This window comes from Calidris pugnax, unplaced genomic scaffold, assembly GCF_001431845.1.
Source record: "Calidris pugnax isolate Ruff unplaced genomic scaffold, ASM143184v1 scaffold8, whole genome shotgun sequence".
In the NCBI taxonomy this organism is placed as follows: Eukaryota; Metazoa; Chordata; class Aves; order Charadriiformes; family Scolopacidae; genus Calidris; species Calidris pugnax.
In genome coordinates, this window is record NW_015090830.1 from 883,849 (window position 1) to 904,574 (window position 20,726).

The 20,726-nt window shown below is 36.7% G+C and overlaps 1 protein-coding gene across 1 annotated transcript in view; it reads right to left on the reverse strand.

Annotated features, from left to right (window-relative positions):
• ABCA13 (ATP binding cassette subfamily A member 13) overlaps positions 1-20,726 on the reverse strand; it is a 182,501-nt gene that overhangs the window by 147,433 nt on the left and 14,342 nt on the right. Inside the window, exons 5-17 of the mRNA XM_014940763.1 lie at positions 19,583-19,734; positions 18,281-18,288; positions 16,994-17,157; positions 15,191-15,306; positions 13,801-13,934; positions 11,868-12,032; positions 10,164-10,351; positions 8,888-9,015; positions 6,709-6,803; positions 6,287-6,463; positions 5,679-5,884; positions 3,629-3,768; positions 473-574 (exon numbers count right to left, since the gene is read on the reverse strand). Coding sequence (XP_014796249.1) covers positions 473-574; positions 3,629-3,768; positions 5,679-5,884; positions 6,287-6,463; positions 6,709-6,803; positions 8,888-9,015; positions 10,164-10,351; positions 11,868-12,032; positions 13,801-13,934; positions 15,191-15,306; positions 16,994-17,157; positions 18,281-18,288; positions 19,583-19,734 — 1,775 coding nt within the window. The remainder of the gene's footprint in view (positions 1-472; positions 575-3,628; positions 3,769-5,678; positions 5,885-6,286; positions 6,464-6,708; positions 6,804-8,887; positions 9,016-10,163; positions 10,352-11,867; positions 12,033-13,800; positions 13,935-15,190; positions 15,307-16,993; positions 17,158-18,280; positions 18,289-19,582; positions 19,735-20,726) is intronic.

Consider the following 20,726-nt stretch of genomic DNA (forward strand, 5'->3'; position numbering starts at 1 on the left):
AAGTTTTCTTGTCTACTCAAAAACTCCTTGAAAGATGTCAAAACCCTGAAAAATTAAGCACAAGGGTTTTTTTCTTGTTAGTTACCTAGCAGGCAGACAAGAATTGCTTAAATATATATATTATAATTTTAGAATATAGTTTTATTTTAGTTCATATATCATTTAAGTAGCAGTTCGCAAATTAACCAATACAAAACCTGCTACTACACAAATGACAATCACTTTTGTTTTCAAAAATGAGACAAAACTCACTGAATAGTCACAGCCACATTCAAATCAAAACCTGAATGTAGGCAGCTAGGTTAAAGAAGTGTACATATACCAGTAATTATAATCAAGCTTGTATGCCAGAAGGAGTCAAACATCTTTAATTAAAGTACGTCACATTTTCAACTGCTGAAAAGAGCAAAGCTTTTATGCTCCACAACTAATATTTTCTACAAAGGAACTTATCAATAAAATCAATCAAAACCTCCAATTTTCTGTGAATTCTGAAGACTTTTAAAATCAAAATTATCCATAGCTAAACCATTCCAGTTGACCAGCTGATAGCTGAACACTATTATTTTAATATCTAGAAAAAACAAAAAAAGAAAAGAAACCACATAAAATCACAGTGAAAATTGGAATGCTCCAACTGATGTTTCCAGTAGGTCAATACTACTTATCAAAAGAAAAAACATTTACTAGGCAACATTTACTAGGCTGTGCAAGATTAGTCAAGATTGAGGGGCATATGGAAAAAGGAGCATTCCAATGAAAAGGTCTCAAGTTGAAAGTATCCCCACCATAAATATGTTTTCTTCTAATACTTAAAATGAAGAACATCATAAACTATTTAAAAGGTTTGTGTGGGAATTGCTGTGTCAACTACAGGAATGGCTTCACTCAGACAAGTCAGGTGATTTTGTTGTGCTACTATGCAGAGAAAATAGTGCATACTCCAGAAACAGCACTTGAGACCAAATCCAAATCCTTGCCTGAGCAAATGTGTCGGCATTGATCTTTATAACAAAATTGGGAAAGAGCACAAAAGGAAAGTCATCAAACATCCATGATATCAATTTGCATTCTACTTCTTAACTTCCATTTTATTTTTACTACAGATACCAAGAATACCTAAGCTTTTGAAAACTCAAACCAGGAGTTCTTTGCTTCTAGAGCCTAGTCTAATCAAGCTGCTAAATTCCCTGTCAAGATCTGCTTGAATGAAAAGCATGACATGTATAACAGTGGAGGAAACACTCAAATTGTGCCATTTATAAACTTTTGATTCTTCATCTTTCCTCGCATTGATAGTAGTTATTTCCATTTGATAAGTTGAACAACGAACTAACTTGGCAAAGAGCTAAATAGCAGCATAATGAAAAATAAAGTTCAAAGTCCAGAAATGTAATTAAGAAAGTATTCTTATCTATTAACAGCTGTGATCACCAGCATAGTATGGTAAATAGTTCACAGCACTTAATAGCAGAGGCAGCACTCTACAATTAGTCTGCAGTTGTTCAATGAGGGATATTTTTTTCTTTTCTATTTTTTTTTTTAAACAGAGTGATGATTAAATGGCATATGTTTCACTGTTCATCTAGACAGTAGCAGGGCTAAAATGCAAGTAACTTAGTGACAAGAACCCCCTGTAACTGTATATTGGAACTGTCGGGGATCTACCACTTTGGTTACTACTGATAGCACATCAGAGATGGAGATATCTTTTTTTAATGCTTTTGAATGGCAGCCACAGAGACATAACTTTCTCTGCAGGATTCTATTTCTTCCCAGTAATGCTGAAAAACATCCACAATTTAGTGAAAAGAGGCAGGGTAATTATGTTCAAGAATTAAAAAAGTCCAAAGTGGAGGTGGGGTAAACAATTTCTGGAAAATGGTTAAATAAAGAAATTACACTAACTAGTTCAACCTTACCGTGCCCAGGAAATAAATGAGGAATAATCTTCTAGGTCTTGCAGAAATGCTAAATAATGACCTAGGGTGGTCTCCAAACTGAGCTTTTGTGTAGAACACAGAGATGTTTCTAGCCTATCTGCAGAGAAAATAAAAATTTCAACATCAAAAGACTGATTAAAAAAAGTTTTTATGAATACATACATGAACAATTTGATCAGCTCCCACTGAAACAACCTGAATAAATCCTACCAAATTTAGTTGGACATGAATGTGTGCAGAAAGAGAAATACATCATGTAAATTTTAACAGTAGTAAATAAGCAATTTTTATTCAAGTGTTTGATGTTAGTCCTACAGAATGATTTAAAGGAACTAAATGCAGAATCAATCAATATCAGCTCTACATAAGGCACATCTGTATTTTCCTTGCAGAATTCCTTACAGAAAAATTAAAATACAATTCCTTACCAAAAATAAGGAAAAATATGATATCTTTTGAATTATACATGAACTGCAGAACTAGTTCAAATACAATTAGTTTTATTACACCAGAGCCCACTTAGTGCTGTACTCGGCACTGAAACCAACACTAATATTTATTTTTCCTTGGAATTTCAGTAAAGAGAAAGCAGTTCTGTGAAATTCACTATTATTGCTCAGAAAAATGAAATATCTGGAACTGTAATAGATTACAAAACCTGTGCAAATCAATTCACATTTGAACAGTTCATTTCATTAACACAGTTCTTTGATTTAAAAAGTACTGCTTATTTTTGCATACATTCCATAGCTGCCCACTTACTGATGAGGTACTCAGCACATTTCTGATTAGCTCCATAGAGAAAAAGAGCAGATGAAAAAAAGATAAATGTCTTCAGAAAATCAGATCTTTAGCAGAAATAAGATATTTTGCAAATGCAAATAGCTAGCTTAAAAAAAAAAAAAAAAATCCACCAGTAACATAAATCCTTCAGAAGCTGGAAATATAAGTGGTCAAAAAACAGAAGAAATTGGGGCATGGTGAAAGCACGTAAAGGAAACAAACTGGTGATATTGGGCAAGGTCGTTTTTTAAGCCTGTTTGGATCAGCCACATTACGCCCTGCTTCACAGCTCCGCTAAAACCTTGAGAAGAGTAACACAAATATTTAATGAGAGAGAATTCTGAAATGGAAAATCTCCCATTCCTCAGCATAATCTCAGCTACTTCAAAGTTTTCCCCAAATACTGAAAAAATAGTGTATTCCAACAAAGTCAATAGAAGATGGATCATCTGGGATATCACAGGAGAAGTAGGTTGAAGGAAATCAAACATCAAGTCCTTGCCTAATATGAAACCAGCCTAGAAATACTTTTACTGAGTGACCAGATAGTCTGGTCTCCCATTTATATCCTGGACTTAAGAAGTCTTGCAACAGTATTCTGTCAGGAAAAGTAGAGACTCCAACCAGGTTTAACAGGTTGGAATTTTCCCAACAGAAATGGACAATCTAAAAATTTTCCACTTGGCACTAAAATCACAGTTATTTTCCAGAGTCAGGCTGTGTATATTATAAGTTTTCCTTACTAATGATTCACCAGCTGGTGAATCCCAAGGTTTATGGAAACACAAACAGGTTCACAAATTCAAAAATCATCACCTTTTCCCTTTCTGAGGAATACCATACTCTAAAACAGACAGGGCCATCAGAATAAAGCTTGTGCTGTGCAGTAGCTGTTTCCTCACCTGACTGATCTCCTGTGGAGCCTGCTTCCTCATTCATGTGTTGAGCCACCTCACATGTCCAACTGACAAAAGTTGTTAAATCCTTCCAGTATGGGTTTCCCTCAAAAGCAAACAAAATATCTTCAAGTGTACTATTAATTCTGAAATGACACAAAAACCAAGGATACCATAATTAAAACAGTGATTTCTTTTAAAGTCAAATTACCTTGTGAACACTTTCCCATTTCTCTGTAAATCTCTGCCTATATTATATTGCTAATTTATGCATACAGAGAGTCACAGAATGATATGGGGTTGGAACGGACCTCTGGAAATCATCTAGTCCAAACCCCCTGGGCAGACCAGGTCCACTTAGAGCAGGCTGCACAGAAACATGTCCAGCCGGGTTTTGAATGTCCCCAGAGATGGACTCCACCACCTCTCTGGGCAGCCTTTTCCAGTGTTCTGCCACACTCAAAGTAAAGAAGGTCTTCCTCATGTTTAGATGGAACTTGCTATGTTTAAGTTTGTGCTCATTACCTCTTGTCCTGTCACTGGGCACCAATGAAAAAGAACTGGCCCCATCCTCTTGACTTGCACCCTTTGAGTACTTATAAGTCCTGTTGACTTAGGCAAAACTGAGGCAGGCAGGCCTGCAAAACTAATAGCAGAGTCCTTTGCTAAAGAAATCAGCGGCATAGTTATGACATCACTCTAAGCACAACTAGACTTTACTTCACAGTTGTGCGAGCAGAAAAAAAAAAAAACAAACACCTAAAAAACCTTTAAAAAAAAAAACAAACAAGAAAATGCTCTGGTACAAAAAGTAGCATTTTGAAATTGAAAACAATTATCGAGAAATGCTTCCTCTTGTCCTGAAATACACCTTTGCATTAAAAAAAAGATCATTGCTTTGTCCATGAAAAAAAAAAAAACAATCAAACAAAACACCTCACATAAAAATAGTGATGAGCTTTTCTTGCTCTTTAATGTTACTTAAACACAAGCTTCTATTCCCAGGGGGCTTTTAGTTTTATCAGTGTTTTTGATGCTCATAAAAGGAAGCATAAAACTAGTCCTCCTGGTGGTTTCATAGTTATTTAGAAACACGGAGGGAGGGAAGGCAACCAACCATTGACCAAGAGCAAAAGGGACAGGAAAAGTGATATAAATTTTCTAATGCAAGATGTTATTAATAACTGTGGATGTAATTCCTGCCACAATGCAGCTTTTGGAATTTCCGACAGATTCTTGAATGCTTAGAGCTAATAGTTTTACTGTTTTAATAGCAAAGTCTTCTGTCAATATTATCATAAGCATAAATAATATAGTTGTCTTCTAAACATCTAAGATTGTGACCTAGGGTATCTGTACAGTGTAACTTCACATTAAGCACATGTTTTACATTGCCAAGCAAGAATAACAAAATCCTATCCTATTTTAAAACACTTTATTGATACAGGGATTTGTCCCTTCATATACTCTGATTTAACATCATGAAAGTTGGTAATCAGTAGAACTACTGAGCCCTTGCAAATTACAATCAACTTAATAAAAAGATGAATGGATTTTCTGCCAAAATAGAAGAACAGTGACCACTTGATGCGTTCAGAAAGCAACTTGAGGCTGCAATACCCGTCCTAGTGCATTTCCTAACTACCTTCTCTTTAATGTTTTCCTGTATCTCCCAGGAGTCTTTCAGATCCAAATTTTTCAAAAATCCTGAGCAGCACAGCACTAGAGTGGTAGGTACCAGGAATCAAGCTCAGAAGTGGTAGAAAATGCTTGGATGTGAGAAAAGAAAAAAGGGAGAATAGCTTGTAGAATCCTAGATACCTGCAAATCCACAGCCTATTTCCACGCCTAGCCCCCCAAATACTACTGTCAAATAAAAAAAAATACCCTCTAACTTTCTGTTTGTGCTTACAGAAAATTGTTAACACTAGGTGTAATCAACAGCAAAAAGCAAGGTTTTAACCTTTTTATCTATTCAGTTACTGTTTATAATACCTTACTTCAGGGTAGTAGCAGTCAGGATCATTATGTATTAAAAGGTACACAAGATACATACAGTGAGAAGAGCAGCTGTTCCTGACAAGAGGTGAAATGGACATCTTCCTCAGATGGTGCCTCTGTGCTCAGCAATTGATTAATTTCACAGTAATAAGCATAATTTTTGGTTAGCTGCTCTTCTATTTCTTGCCATCCCAAATAATCATCCATTCTTGAAGCTGGCAGGTTCTGTTGTCCCTGAGTTACTTTCTGCAGAAGCAGGACCTTTCACAGTAAGAAAGAAATATTTGAGACCAGTAATAGGGAAACTAACCTGAGACTTTGGTCCCACTTCTTAGATTTGTAATAAACTTGATCTTGAAATCCAACATAAAATGGATGAAATAAGCAGTCTTTCAAACGGTCTTCTTTTTTTTTCTGGAAGCCACAGCTACATAGCATGTCTAAAACATCACAGCTCCCCACCAAGAGAATCTCTGCAGGAACACTTGTGCCTTGCCCCCAAGCACATTTCAATCAGTTTAAATAATCAGTTACCCATTCATTTATGAGTAGCAAACGGCAAAGTAATGAGCTACAAACCCTGCTAATTTATTTCATTTTGTAATATTAATGTAAATAAAGCATTGCAAGCTTTAAACACAGAAATAATTCAGAAATACTTACAGATTCCTTTAGTGACTGGACCTGGTCACTTAGCTTGAAGGTCACCTCTGAGCCATTGTCAGGGCACATGTATATTGCTGAAATGTCTATGTCGTCTGAGCCCTGTGGAAGTCTCAGGGTCTTTTCAAGCATTTTAAGCACGTCACTGCATATATAGGAAGCATTGCTCATCAACATCTAAAATGTAATGAATATACTGTCACTTTAAAAACGAATTCAGGGTGAAGGAACAGATTTAATTTACACTCCATATTAATTCTCACAATGAAATGTCAAAAAATAAAAAAGTACAAAGTAAAGTTGGACCATAACGCTGCTGAATAATAAGTGAAATACCGTACTTAGCAAGTACTTTTTATCCCCCAGAATGCCCCTTTTCAGCTTTACAGAAATTAATATGCAAACATTAAATAACAACATACCTGTTTTAGCTCCACAAAGAGCTTTCTGATGTCTAGATGAATGAATCCATCTCTTTGTGCAAAGGGAATCTCTTTTTCCAGACTACGTAAAGTTTCTGTAAGACATTTCACCCACACACCCCATGAAGAAAATATTTAACCTACAGAGTAATTCAGGGACAGTACAGTAGGAAGCATTCTTCTGGGAAAGAAAACTGTGCATAACGATTTAAAAATATATCACTTACAGAGGCATAAATGTTCCACTTTGGTTTAGATAACATCCCTGCCCCAAAGCATTCCATCACTTTGCCCAAACTAGGTACACAGTTGCACTCTGCACTTCTGAGAAGCAACGACTGCTCCTCTTCTGCATCGCCACTGAAAAAGGTTCAAGGCAAGGCAGAAAGAAGACCGGCCTTCTCACACCAGGAAAGGCATGACCCTACCCCCTTTCACAGTCATATCAGAGTAGCTCCAATGACTTCAGGCAGCTTTCACAATTTTCAGGAAAAGAAATGAAGTCCCGTGTGGGCTTCTAGCTATGAATGCTGTAAATAAAATTGGACTCTTTCCATATGTAACTGTTGTTTTAGCCTGTAAATTCTTCTGAAATATGGAAAGGTGGCCCAATTCCTTAAGCTCCCAAGAAAAACTAATATCGCTGTTCTCAAATAAAAGAAAACCACAGGAGCATTACCAGTTCATGTTAGGAAGTTACCAAATCCCATAGCCCTACAGAGGGGAGGCTGCTGCAGTTCCAGCAGCAAGGCTGGACAGGCAGGCACACAAGCCAACCTGTACACCATAAATGCATATGGGAGGCACACAGATCAACACAGACCAACACACACAGCACACACAAACAGCACCAACGGCCTCATCCTGCTCACCTCCCTGGCTGGTCAGGGTGAAGATCTGTTAGAGGGAAGGCATGCAGATATGTATACACACGCACAGTTTGGATCCCCGCTCTCAGCTGGGCTCAGACAACCCAGTCTGCCCAGCAGCTGCCCCTGGATCCCAGTTTCCCTTCCCAGTTGCTCACACCTGGACATAAGAGCCCTCGAAGCTGCAGCTCTGCTCCAGCTTATGGTACAGATCTGCTTGCCCACACACCCGGTGGACCGCTGCAATAATTGCTCTTGGACACTCAGTCCATCTGGTCCTGGTCCCTCAGCTCTCCCCTCGGCTACCTCACACATAGGATCAAAGTGTATTTCACAAACCTAATTACAACTGAGTAATACAGGTGTTCTTCCTATATGTACCCACATTATAGTATTGCAGATCTCCACCAAAAAGTTTCACAGAAAGGTATCTTGTCCCTTTCACTTTTTTTTTTTTTACTTTTTTTTTTGCTTTTTTTTAATCCAGATCTGTGTGGACTTTATAGTACAATTATATTGCCAACCAACTCCTGGGTATCATGGTGCTGAGCATTATACAATTTGAGTCCTAGCACACTGTTTAATACTGTAAATGTATTCCAAATCTAAAAGTGGCAATTGCTAAACAGACTTGTTCACAAGAACTTCATGGAAGGTAGTTCATCTTATTTAGTCAAACTGCTGAAAACAGATCCAGTTCCCCAAATTGACTCCCCAAAACACCTCCACTTGCACTAAGTTCTTCAGTACTGTCCCCTATCCACCAGTCTTGCTCTGTGTCCAAAAGTGTTGCCCCAGAAGCACCCGGCCTCTGCACTTCACAGCCCTCAATCAAATCCTTAAAGAGATCAGAAAATCCATATGTCCAACTTGGCATTTTGCTTCACCTGTAATGAGCAGCCAGAAACATCGAGGTGCATCTAAGTCTAGAACCAAGAGCTCTCATTCACACACACAACTGACTGCATCAGAAAGTTCTCGGGCACTGATAATTTTAATTTTTATTAAGCAAGTTCTTTTTCTTGAGTTAGATCTTTAAACAACAGCCACAGCAGCATACAACATCCTTTAAGATACCTAAGCAAATTGTTTATTCATGACATGAGAAGTGAAAACAGGTGTTATGTTGTGTTCTATCACCACTAAGGGAAATAAAATTTTAGGAATTCAGAAGCTGCTGTGAATATCTAAGTGTGACATGTATTACAGAGCCCAAATGCCTTCCTAGAGGTAAAACGTAATCCTTTTCCTATGTTATTCTGTGGAAGTCATTTGAGTGCTAGTAACAAGTAACCACCCTGCAGCTTTACCTTCAGTGAAGTATAAATACTGTGCTATTATGTTCCTTATAGCTCCATCTACCTGAAGCAATCTCTTCATAACAGGCCACTGAGGTATATCCTGAAGCACAGACTGCATTCTCTCCAGATGCAGGATTCTGCAATCAAGAAGTAGAGCACAGAAAAATTGTGTACTATAAACAAAAAGGTAAAGTTGCTGAAAAATTATGGGGTTTTTTTTGCTGTGTGGTCACTAAATCATCTTTGTTGTTTCTTACAACAGCAGCAGTATAGCTGTTTCCTTTTATAAAAAAAATAAAACAAAACAAAAATTCCCAAACGTACTACTAAATTATTGAACAATTTTACTACACTGTCTCTCTTAAAAGTAAATAATTGATTTTACAAAAAACTTGGCAAACTAAGGAAATAACAGTAAAAACAAAACAGAAGAACCTGTGTGACTCTCAGCATTCACTAATCAGTCTCCAAGGTGAGAAGTACAACTTTTTTTCATGGATAAGTCTACTTCTTTTCAGACTATTTTACCTGAAGGCAAAACCATTAATGTTAGGAAAGATTTACACACTACATCACCTCCTTTCCTCCCCTTTGCAGCGAATAAATAAATAACTAACTGAGAAGTTTCCCATGAAAGAGTTTATTTTCTATCAAGCCATTTACTGTACTAAACAAACGCTTCTGAACACTCGAAGGTGGGAAAAGGTGGTAGTGGCTGCTATTTCATCAACAACTGTTAGGTCAAGTGTAGGAGTTATAATCCTACACCAGTTCATTTACTTAGGAAACATTTCTTCATTTTTTTGTGTCCCTGTTCAAACAGATTTTTTTGGAAATGGAAAGAGGCCTATGTCCATTTTATAAGCTAATTAAAACAGCAACAAATCCAGAACCAAAGACATTGCCTGATCACTTTCCACTTTGGGGCATGCTGCATTAGAGCACTTTTATCTTTCAGATTTAGCGTCAGATGTTGATTTTATAGCATGGATCATACCTCCTCCAAAGAAGGATAATTTTTGATATGAACATGTAGAGCTATGACAAGTGAGTCCTGATCACGTACTCAGGTCCTCTGCTGAACCTGCAAGTGGGTACACTCCGAATTACACATTTAATTTCTTTTTCAGAGTGTGTATGCATCACCACAATTATTTGACTGTATACAAGGCTTGGAATTACATAATAAAAAATAAAATCATAAAACAAAAATCAGAAATCAATTAATTGTAACATGAAGATAAATATTCAAGCTGATCTGACAAGGTGCAGAAAGATAACTTACAGATCATGAGGTGCAGTATACCCTTCTGAAAAGTAGGCATTTGATTTCTCATTCCATCGCTGGATCAGGGTATTTATCTCTGAAAAAATTTTCCTGGCTTCCCTGTCATCTAGAAACTGAGACATCAAATCATCAAGTTCCAAAAGGAGTTTCTGAGAGAAGCTGCTGCTGAACCATTGCTCAAATACCTAGCAGATTGAATGCAAAACAGAGCACACCTTGTTAGGGAATCAAAGCTTTCTATTTAGACAAGACAGAATTTGCATGTCTTTAAAAAAAAAAAATACAATTAACGATAGCCAAATTTCTCCCTAACAATGTGTCTAGACTGAAATGACTGGCCTCAAAGGCTGACTTCAGTACAGCTTGTACTGAGCTGCAAGTTGGCAATATAATATGCTACATCTTACAGAGAGCTAACATCCTATGCTGTGCTGTCTTTACCCAAAGACTCAGAAACAGTAAGAAGATGGCCTGAGACTGAAACCAACCAAAAGCAGACCTCCACAGCCGATTACTCAGGCTTGCTCTCCCTTACAGGACTTCTGCCTGCACTACCAACCCAATGGAAGGCGGCAATCTCAACATTTTTGGGGTTCCACTACAAAAACAGATGGAGAAGGAGCCTGTGTGCTCCCATGGTGTAGCCTAGAATAAGGCATGGCCAAACCTACTGACTGTGATCCGTTCCTCTACCATTACTTTTTTTACTGCCAAGTGGTTATAATAGATTTTTGCTGTAAGAAATATCTTGTTCACCAAAGAAATTACCAGTGGCCAACAGCATACAGTACTTCAAGTTGCCATCATAAGGATGTTCACTCTGTGAAGAGTTTTAAAATCACAGCTGAAATTATTACTGGATTTTCCTACAGCTATGATAGGAATTAGTGCATTAGTTTTGGCAGTCACTTTCAATTATTACTTCCAGTCATCATACATCAGTGAAATCTTTATCAAGACAGAAATCAAAAGTTATGGTTTTTTTGAGGAAATACAGGATAAGCTCTACATGCTTTCTTTAGATGATATGCAAACACTTCCAGAGCAGCTTGTTACACAGCTGATTTTTTTTAATGGAAAAAAAAAAACATATTTCAGTGGAAAAACAAATATCAGCATTAAGGCAGCTAGTTAAGTGTTCTCCTTAAAAAACATCTGAATGGTTTATGCTTTTCTCTATGCAACTACACATATGCCACCATAGAGACTGCATGCCAAGCTGTTCTGCCAGAGCAGAATTTTAAGATGTTATACTGGAGATTTACTCTCATCCCTTTCAAAATGCTTCAGTCACTATTGCCAGAGATAGAAAAGGCAAATTAAAAATAAATGAATTATATATTATATCAGTGGGAGCCTGTAGTCTGCTTTCAGTTTTGCCTAAAATTCAGGCTCAGGTGGGACAGTAAATGGGTCTTCCATCTGTCAGGCCTCTGCAGTGCAGTATATTTCACTATGTTCCATATTAGATTTCAAATCTGTATTTGAGTCAATGAGAAAATCTGATTAAGTGGACACATGGTGATAGATTATACTTCCAACGTAATGATTCTTTATAGGGATTACTTTGTTTTATTAGCAAGATGAAAAAAGTTCATGACAATAACATTTAATAGCTAACTCGGATCTTTTAACTGAGTTGCTGTTGACAGCCTACATGCAAAAAATAGGAATTTAATCTATTAACTTATTAAAGTGTACCTGTGCATAGAGTCTGAGTTTGCTGACAGCATGAACAAGATACATTTTGGCCTCATGCCATGCAGAGATACAGCCGCCTTCATTATTCTCTTTGTTTGCTTCATCTTCCTGCACACTGGACAGAGCAGAGCACACAAACTGCTCCAGTGTCTCTCCTGTGGGAATCTGGCAGGGACATAAGAAATCAATGAGCATCTCAAGAGAGCTGCTGAGTGTTATCTCCGCTATCAACTTACTTATCTGGTGAAAAAAGAATATCATGCGGCCTCCCTCAGTGAGAACAAAGCCTGTTTAATCCAGCTTCATATTCTGGGGCATGTAGTTCAAAGTACTCCACACACAGAGTGGTGCATAAAATACCAGTGGCCCCATTAGGTTTCTCATACACAATGCAGAATAATAATACTTGTATATGCAAGGAATTTTCACTGTGTAGCTACACCAGTGTTACTACTTCTACAGTCATTTGCATGCTGATGCTGAAGTACAGCAATGACACAGTACACTTACACTAAAACAACTGTATCAAAGCACCTTCACAAGTATAGCAATTACTTATGTAAAAAACCATTCAGTACAACAGTACATCTGAACCAATGACTACACGCAGTAGACTAGTTCTAAATTGAAGTTGGAACGTTTCAGCAGTGTGGCCAAGAGGCCAGAATTTTTTTGTTTACAGCCTGACTTCGAAATTATTTTGAAAGATTTATTATTCCCAATCATAGAAATGTTATTAAAGCATACAAAAATGATTTAGTACAGTTTAATTCTCCCTATTAATGTCTGAGACACTTCACACCATAATTCCTTTCAACCGTGACTAGGAAATTTATTAGAAGTTCTGCAGATGTTTTGACACCAAAGGATCTGGGGCATTACATACAGAAGTGAAGTGCTTAGAACAGACATTGTCCAGGCTTCCATATTTCTCTTCATACTTTTTGAGGGCCTTCAATCCCCTACCACACACATACAATATCAAGATATTAGTTCAATGTATAAATAGTTAGCAAGTGAGTCAGTTGGGATTACACAGCCAACCATAGCTAAGAGGCTGCAGTCAAATTCATTTCAGTTGATCAAACTGGCCATCACTGACATTTCATTTAAAGGCCATTCCAAAATCAAGTTTTTTAATAATTTATGTCTTTGTGTGCATCAGCTATTTTTATAATGAGCTCTTCTGGAATACAGTTCTAGACTGTACCTGGCAAAGAGCAAACAGATTTCAGATTATACCAGCATGTTCTACTCAAAAACTGTGGATTTAAGCAGAAATTCAAAAGATGTTTCAAGTTTTCTGCAGTTCAAACCAGACCATCACAACAGATCACTTTGGTCTAGAAGGAAGGTTAGGAGGCATTCTCTGAGAAAGGAGATTTGCTTCAAAATCTGACACATTGCTGGTATATTTGAATAGCTCACTGAGACAACTCACCAGTCAAGTATATGCATATCCAGACTGCACAACTGAGAAGAAAGGACTCTTGATGTGCCTTAATTTATGCACAGAAGATATAGGCATTCATTGTCCAGCAAAATGGATGAAAATCTTTACCTGCCAAATTAATCCAGTTAACTTCAAATCTAGGATCTAGTTTAAAAGTTTAGTGGAGCAAACCCCAGATTCCTCTACAGAATTGGATAATAAACTTAAGACTTCGCCATATGCAGTGGTGACTTCAGAGAAGTGTAAATTCATTAATGTACACAACTAGACCTATGAGTTTTATCATGCGCAGAAATTCCAGCTAAAGCTAAATACATTTCTTTTAATGGGAATGAGCCAGGATATTTAGCAATATTGTGGGTGCTGCACAAACCTAAGATATGACTATAGCTTCTGTAAGGCACAAAAAATTCCTTCAGGGCACAGATAAAAACAAAGATGAAAGGGATGGACACTAAAATTAATTTTCATGTGGTTTACCTTTGTTAATTTTACCGTGTAATTTAGCAGCTTCTTAACGTGAAGATCATCAAAACCAAACCTGAATTCAAGTTCTGATCTCACAGCATGTGGGTTCCACAAAATATCTCCAAGAGTAAGATTATACTGAAAACCTGAAAGAAAAGAACCCTTCTGTTTATGTCATTCCTGCTTTTTGTCCATGTTGCTTCTTAATGATTTGAACTAGATGAGATCCAAGTATCATATTTCCAGCTTTTGGAAAAAAAAAACAAAAAAAGAAAAAAAAAAAAAAAAACCAAAAACAAAAAACAAAAACAAAAACAAAAACAAAAACAAAAACAAAAACAAAAACAAAAACAAAAACAAAAACAAAAACAAAAACAAAAACAAAAACAAAAACAAAAACAAAAACAAAAACAAAAACAAAAACAAAAACAAAAACAAAAACAAAAACAAAAACAAAAACAAAAAAAAAAAAAACCACAAAAGGAAAAGAAGAAAAACCAGCATGTACCTGAACATCATTTTCACTCTGACAAAATCTGTGATTGCATTAGTAGTACAGTAAAGTCAGTTAATGTGATGATATTCTGACAACTGATACAGTAATGATGAGATGCCCTGCACAATGATTGCCCGCAGACCCAGCAGGCTGCAGTTCTGAACTGTGTGTCTTACTATGCACATCCTCATGCAAATGTGTGTGTATGGGCTGGGTATCATTGCTGAGAGGGACAGCACCAGGAGAGTATCAGAATATCACCTTTGTACTACTTCAGTCTCAGTTTTCACAGCTGAAGCAGGATTTAAACCACATAACTCTTAGCTTGACCTTCAGGCAGCTGCACCTAGAATATAATTGTGTACCACCAGACAGTTTGCCAATTAAACTTACTCCTGACCTTTTCTGGAGGAGCTGATCTGGGGCCAGCCTGCTTTCTCCAGTTAAACTCGCCTCCCATACTCAAGCAGCAGATGGGGAAACATATCCCTTCAGCTGAGACCAGAATTTATGATAACAGAAGAATGAATCTTAAAGTAAAACAGCCATAATGCTTAACCTGCATGTCCAAAACAAGAGGTTATCCTTCTATTAAATGGAAGAAATTATCCTTTGCAGCAATTTAGTCTCTCCCCAAAATTCACCACTGAAAGATCATTCTAAACACACTATATTAGACCAATGTGCTTTGTTTTTCAAATAGTTGCCAGTCTGATGACATTTAGTTATTAGCTATTAAAAGGCAGACCAATAAAGAAATGGGTTAGCACAATAGTAATATAGTTCAATTCTTAGACTTTTCACATGAGGAATTCAGCAGAAGCTCAGACAGTTACTGCTAGTGCATATTGCCAGCATGCTTACAAGGTTCTTAAAAAAAAAAAAAAAAAGAGGCAAATTCCTTACCTTCTAAGCTCCTTTCCTCTATAGATGCAGCAGTTAAATTCAGTGCTGTTTTCACCATTTCATAGAAACTTTTGCCCAATGGCATCATAGCTAAATCCTTTAATGATGCTAAGGTACTGAAAGTGAAAAATAAAATAAAAATCAAGCGCTCTATACACTCAGAAAAACTGATAGGGCTTGGTAGAAAAAGATGAAGTTCAAGCAACTGAATACTAAAATACTTTATTGTTGAAAAACTGATCCTTTGTCAAATTAAACTCTTCATTAAAAAAAACCCACAAGTTGAGATTTTACCATTAGAATTTCACTCAATTTTCATTAAGGACATTTCTCCTATGTGGACCAATGTCCTCTTAAAAAAAAAAAAAAAAAAAAAAAAAAAAAAAGAGAGAGAGAAAGAGTTAAAAATGACAGCAAAAGCACCACAAGAGTTTTCCTCACAGCAAGCAGGACGGACACAGAATACATAAATTTTACTTCCATCCAATTTGCAGAGAAAAGAAAAAACATTTAGAGCAACAGAACATTTATTCTCACAACAAATTAAACAAAACATATTAGAGAACACATTAATAAAAAAAATATATGTGTATTGAATTTCTTATAAGTCCCAGTCTTGGTCCCTTCAGCTGTCTTTGTTTGCTGCTGAAGAAGAAAATAATAACCATAAACTTATGTCAGGAAAACTCAGACTGTGAGAGTTTGCAAACCTTTTGAAAAAGACTTCTGCTGTTGGGATACAACTACTACAAGCACAGCTAATACAGCTTTGCATGTTAATAGTTCAGAGAACAAACTGGAATAAGAGACTCAGGCATAAGAAGGAGAGTGGGAAGGAAATCGGGCCCCATCACAGTTGCATTCCACATATTATAATCAAAAGAGACTTATTTCCCAGTTTCAACAAAAATACCACCATCATATCCTTCATATCTTTTTTAGTAAGAAAAAAGACAGTGGGATGCTAAAGGTTACAGAATCAGCACAGTAAGTTCCTATTCAAAGTCTTTGGGCCCCTGCCTCCTTAGGGGGTAAAGCTGGTGAATTTCATGGCTAGTCTTGCACAGGCAGGCAGGTTCAGTGGCCTCCTCTAGCCTTATAAGTATGTTCATTAACTTAAAAGACAATTACCTACCAATCTATTACAACCACCTATCTACCCTGGCAAACACATTTTTCTCTTTTTCCTAACAATTGCCTTATTTTACTGAAAATTCCTGTAGATACTTGTCTTAGTCTGTGCTTTTGATACCATGTCTTCTACTGAATCCAGCTGCCCTTTACCTAAGGCCCAAAACTTTCATATTCAGAATACAGTCTCTGTGATTTTTTCCTTCCTGCTTCATTTCTTGCAAGCCAAAGCTATTTTGATAGGCTTGAGAAACAAAATGGAGTAATTTTCCTGATATTGATGAAGTGCTACATAAGTATTTAGTCTATTAGAATCCAAATGATGATTTTCTTTTATTCATATGTAAATATTTTGTCTTTCAAAGACTCCCAAAGCACATTACAAAGTTCAAAGCCATACTATGTGATAAGCTAATTTCAACCACTGCTAAGATGAAGCTACTTCTTGGATACTCATAGGGAGTCTCTGCTAAACTGGACAGTTATGAAGGAATCAGAACAGATGACGACTCCTACCACACCTCTATAAACACAGAATCTGGTAAACAGAAGAAAATTTCAGCCTCTTTACACTGATAAAGATGTTTATTTTATTAAATAGCTAGTGAAAAGAAAAAGAATTGCAGGTAAAATGTTAAAGTAGAGCACTTTCAAGCACATAAAAGTACTTACTTTTGAATAACTTTTAGGAACTGTGCTATGGCAGCTAACCCATCTTCTGTATAAAGGCTGTTCAATTCAAGACGAGGGAGTGAATGCAGAAGGTTCCAGAAATATGGTTGCTTGTACAGGTTTTCTGCTTTAGAAATCATTTCCTCCACTTCATTCAAATCCATCTTTATATGAAGAAAAATCATTTACTTGCAACACTTCCATTAACAGAAAAAAAAAATAGCAGGTGCCTGTTACTTCCCCTACCCCTGCTCTTTTGAATTTGAAAGCATTTAAAATATTTTTTTCAAGTGGAAATATACCTCTAGCTTTGGCAATTCATGACATCATTTTGGTGGTACTTTGAACTTATGGTAGCTTTGTTTCAGATGTTGTTCTCTGCTCTGATGGAAAATGGAGTTGGGAGAAACGCTAAGCAATATCTTTCTGCTCAGAAGTATAACTCTCTCTCAAAGAGAAGAATCATCTTTGATATCTCAAGCACGAGGAGCCCTTTAGTCCTGCAATGAATTTCTAAGTATAGGGCATGAAGACCAGGGGACTGTCAGGGACACACCATCCTTGCCTCACAACTCCCTGGGGGGCCTGGGGAGGTGTCAAACAATAATTGATAAGAACAGCTCTTTAAAGCTGGACTGGGGTAAAACCACTTCTTTTTACTGGATGTCTATGAAAGACATAGGATCTATCTCACTCGTTTACTATGCAGTCTTTGTTTCTTTAAATTAATGTTCCACTAGGGCTTTTTTAGATAATGGTGACATCAGTGTGATTTACACAAAAAGAAGCTTGTGGATATTAGCTCTGTTACTAATCATGATAGGCTACTTCTAAATAAATATTTTCTTAATGTTAATAAATACATTCTATTTCAGATTCCATTCCAGAAATGAAATATCATATTGATACATCTCCTTTCAATCAAGTATCTCATAAGCAATTTTAAAATGTTACTATAAAAATGCCATCTAAGTTCAAGTTATAAATTGTAAATCTAGGTTTCATGAAGTGGCAGTTACAATCACATACAGAGAAAATGCATTTTAAAATATTTTAAAAGTGAAAGCAGTGATCTGTGAAAGGTACAAAACTGACAGTAATGGAGATCCACTACTGTGCCCATTCAGCCTTCCTCTTTTTGTTGAGACTGTGAGGGTGAAAGACCAATGCATTAGGGACTGCACAAAGACCAAACTCATTTCACATAAACTGCCAAATTGATTCTGGAAGGAATTATGCTACAACTTGCAAGTCTGTCTTCCTTCAGCCCCACCTGAGTCTGCTTACCATATTGACTGGATTACAAAACTGAATTCAAAGTAATCTCATCGAAGCAAGAGCCCCATCTTTTCAATTTCACCACAGTCTCTTTTAAAGTTTTATGTTGATTTGCTTCTGTTTTGTTTTTTAATAATAAGCACACGTGAGGATAAGAGCTCCTTGCAAGACATTCTGTAATATGATTTTATACAACTACACAAGGTCTCCAGATGCACATTTAAGTTGCTCCTAATGAAAAATTAGCCTCCAAATAGCTGTGAATTTTAGATACTAACAACCTAGACTGGTTTAAATCAGTAATCTAGAAACAACTGAACCTCTATCAAATTTACAAAACATTTTTTCCTTCAACAGCATACCATTTTTTTTAAGATAGTTTACTAAAACTTGATGGGATACAAATATCTAGCCATTATAATACAGATGTCTCAAAACCCAAAACTGTAATTTAAAAATAGACTGTAAAAATACTTACAGTAAGAAAAGTGGTGATGTTATAAAGCCCTGTAAAATCAAATATTTTCCTTTAGGGAGGCATTATTAATTGCAGGAGAATCAATTTCATAAGCAATAGCAAGCAGTATACAAAGGGCATTTCTACAAGCATGTGAAACACCTAACACCCTAGAAAGATAGTGGTCCAACTTGATTTCCTGTGCTTTTCAATACTTCTACTATTATCACAAAACCAATTTTAAAGAAATTGCTTACCATACACTTTTCAGTAAGGCAAAAATCACCACATCAACACTAGATGAACATACTAGCCAGGCATGCTTTCTGCTTGAAAACTCAGCCAGAAAATCAGTGGGTCTTAAATGCTCAGCTGCTACAGCAGCAAAGTTTCACAGTAAGGGTAGGAACAGAGAGAGAGCATTGGGAGTTAAACTCTTTAAACGCGAGATTCACTTATTTGCCTAAAGGTCACCAGGTGTGACCTAGTGAGGTTTTCCATCCCTATACTCTCAAGTATAACAAAAAAACCTGGGAAATCCTGATAAATTACTTTTGAATCCATGTTAGACCAAGTAAACATACTCAGATTGTTAATCCCTAGCTTTAAACCTTTCGCGTCACAGTATTTTGTTAACTGCCAAGTAGTAAAACAACAGCACAATTTTAGAAAGCTAGCTTTTTTCCGAGAATTTTATGACAGCCACAGCAATAGTAATCATAAAAGTGGCTTTTTTCAGGGCAGCTAAAATTTTAGTTTTTTACTTTATTTTCAAAATAAAAGTATTTCTTTGTTCAATGGTTATTACCACCAGATAGACTAAGAAATTAATTGTTAGAAAGATCAGAGCTTACCTGAGAACTTTGAGTTTTCCTCCCATAGCTTTTCTAAAGCCATAGTTTTCTCTGTGGTCTCAATAAATCCCTTTGCAAGTTCTTCTACCTCTTTCATGAAGCCTAGATCAGGTCCTGTGAAGCTCTCTGTACCAGCTTGGATGCCTGAATTGCTTTTTCACAGAAAGAAAGGGGACAAAGGAGGTAATTATAAACTGGAAGCAAGTAGCTCAAAAGATGTTTATGTACTCACAGCACTATTCTGATTATTTATTTTTTTTAAAAACTATTTGCATTTATACAATTTTTATGTAGTTCAGTTCATTATCGTGCAAGTTGCATCACTGAGTCTCAAAACCTCAGGAAAGAGGGCAATGAAAAATGACTGAGCTGGAGCAGCTCACCTATGCCAGTAACCCAATTCTGGCAGCAGCCAGCCACGTCCAAAGAAGTCTTAGATATTTCTGGACACTCAACTTTCCTCCCCCCGTTTATTGTGAGTACAGGTGATGGTTCAGTGATGGCACATACACCGAAGCTCAGGCCTTCGTATTGCATCTAGGGCAACACGCTGCAACCAGGACAGGTAAGCCGGTCAGTATCACCAGATGAAATATGGTAAGTCTCTTTTTCTGGGCCATGAATAAAGTTGGTGCTTCCTCTGTAGTTAACTCACTAAGCAACAGAAGGATTATAACAATTCCACCACATTAACAAAAAAGCATCCACACTAACAAACGTATGCCAATTCCAAAAGATGAACTCCTGCAGGTGCCCTTCTACTTGAAAAGCGAGAAGAATGATGTCTCTGGCTACGTATTTTTTGCATTATGCAGGCTCACACGCCAGAAGCACCTGTTGTTAGAAAAACCTATACAGTTTGCATTTGGGATACAACAGCTTGTTTTTTCAAATACATATAGGATACTATTTTTATAGTTTGTTATTATCATTACTGGCTTTCCCCTGATTTTAGTTTACAGCTAAACCCCTGGTACACGTTCTCTCTATTATGTCTGTCATACTACCACCTGGTGGCTACTCAAGAGCACAACAATTTTCTAGCAATACTTTCAAGGTGAAATCAGAGTAATTTAAACATCTCTATACAGGACAAAATAACTCGACACTATCCCAAGTCATCATAAACAAGGGAATAATAATC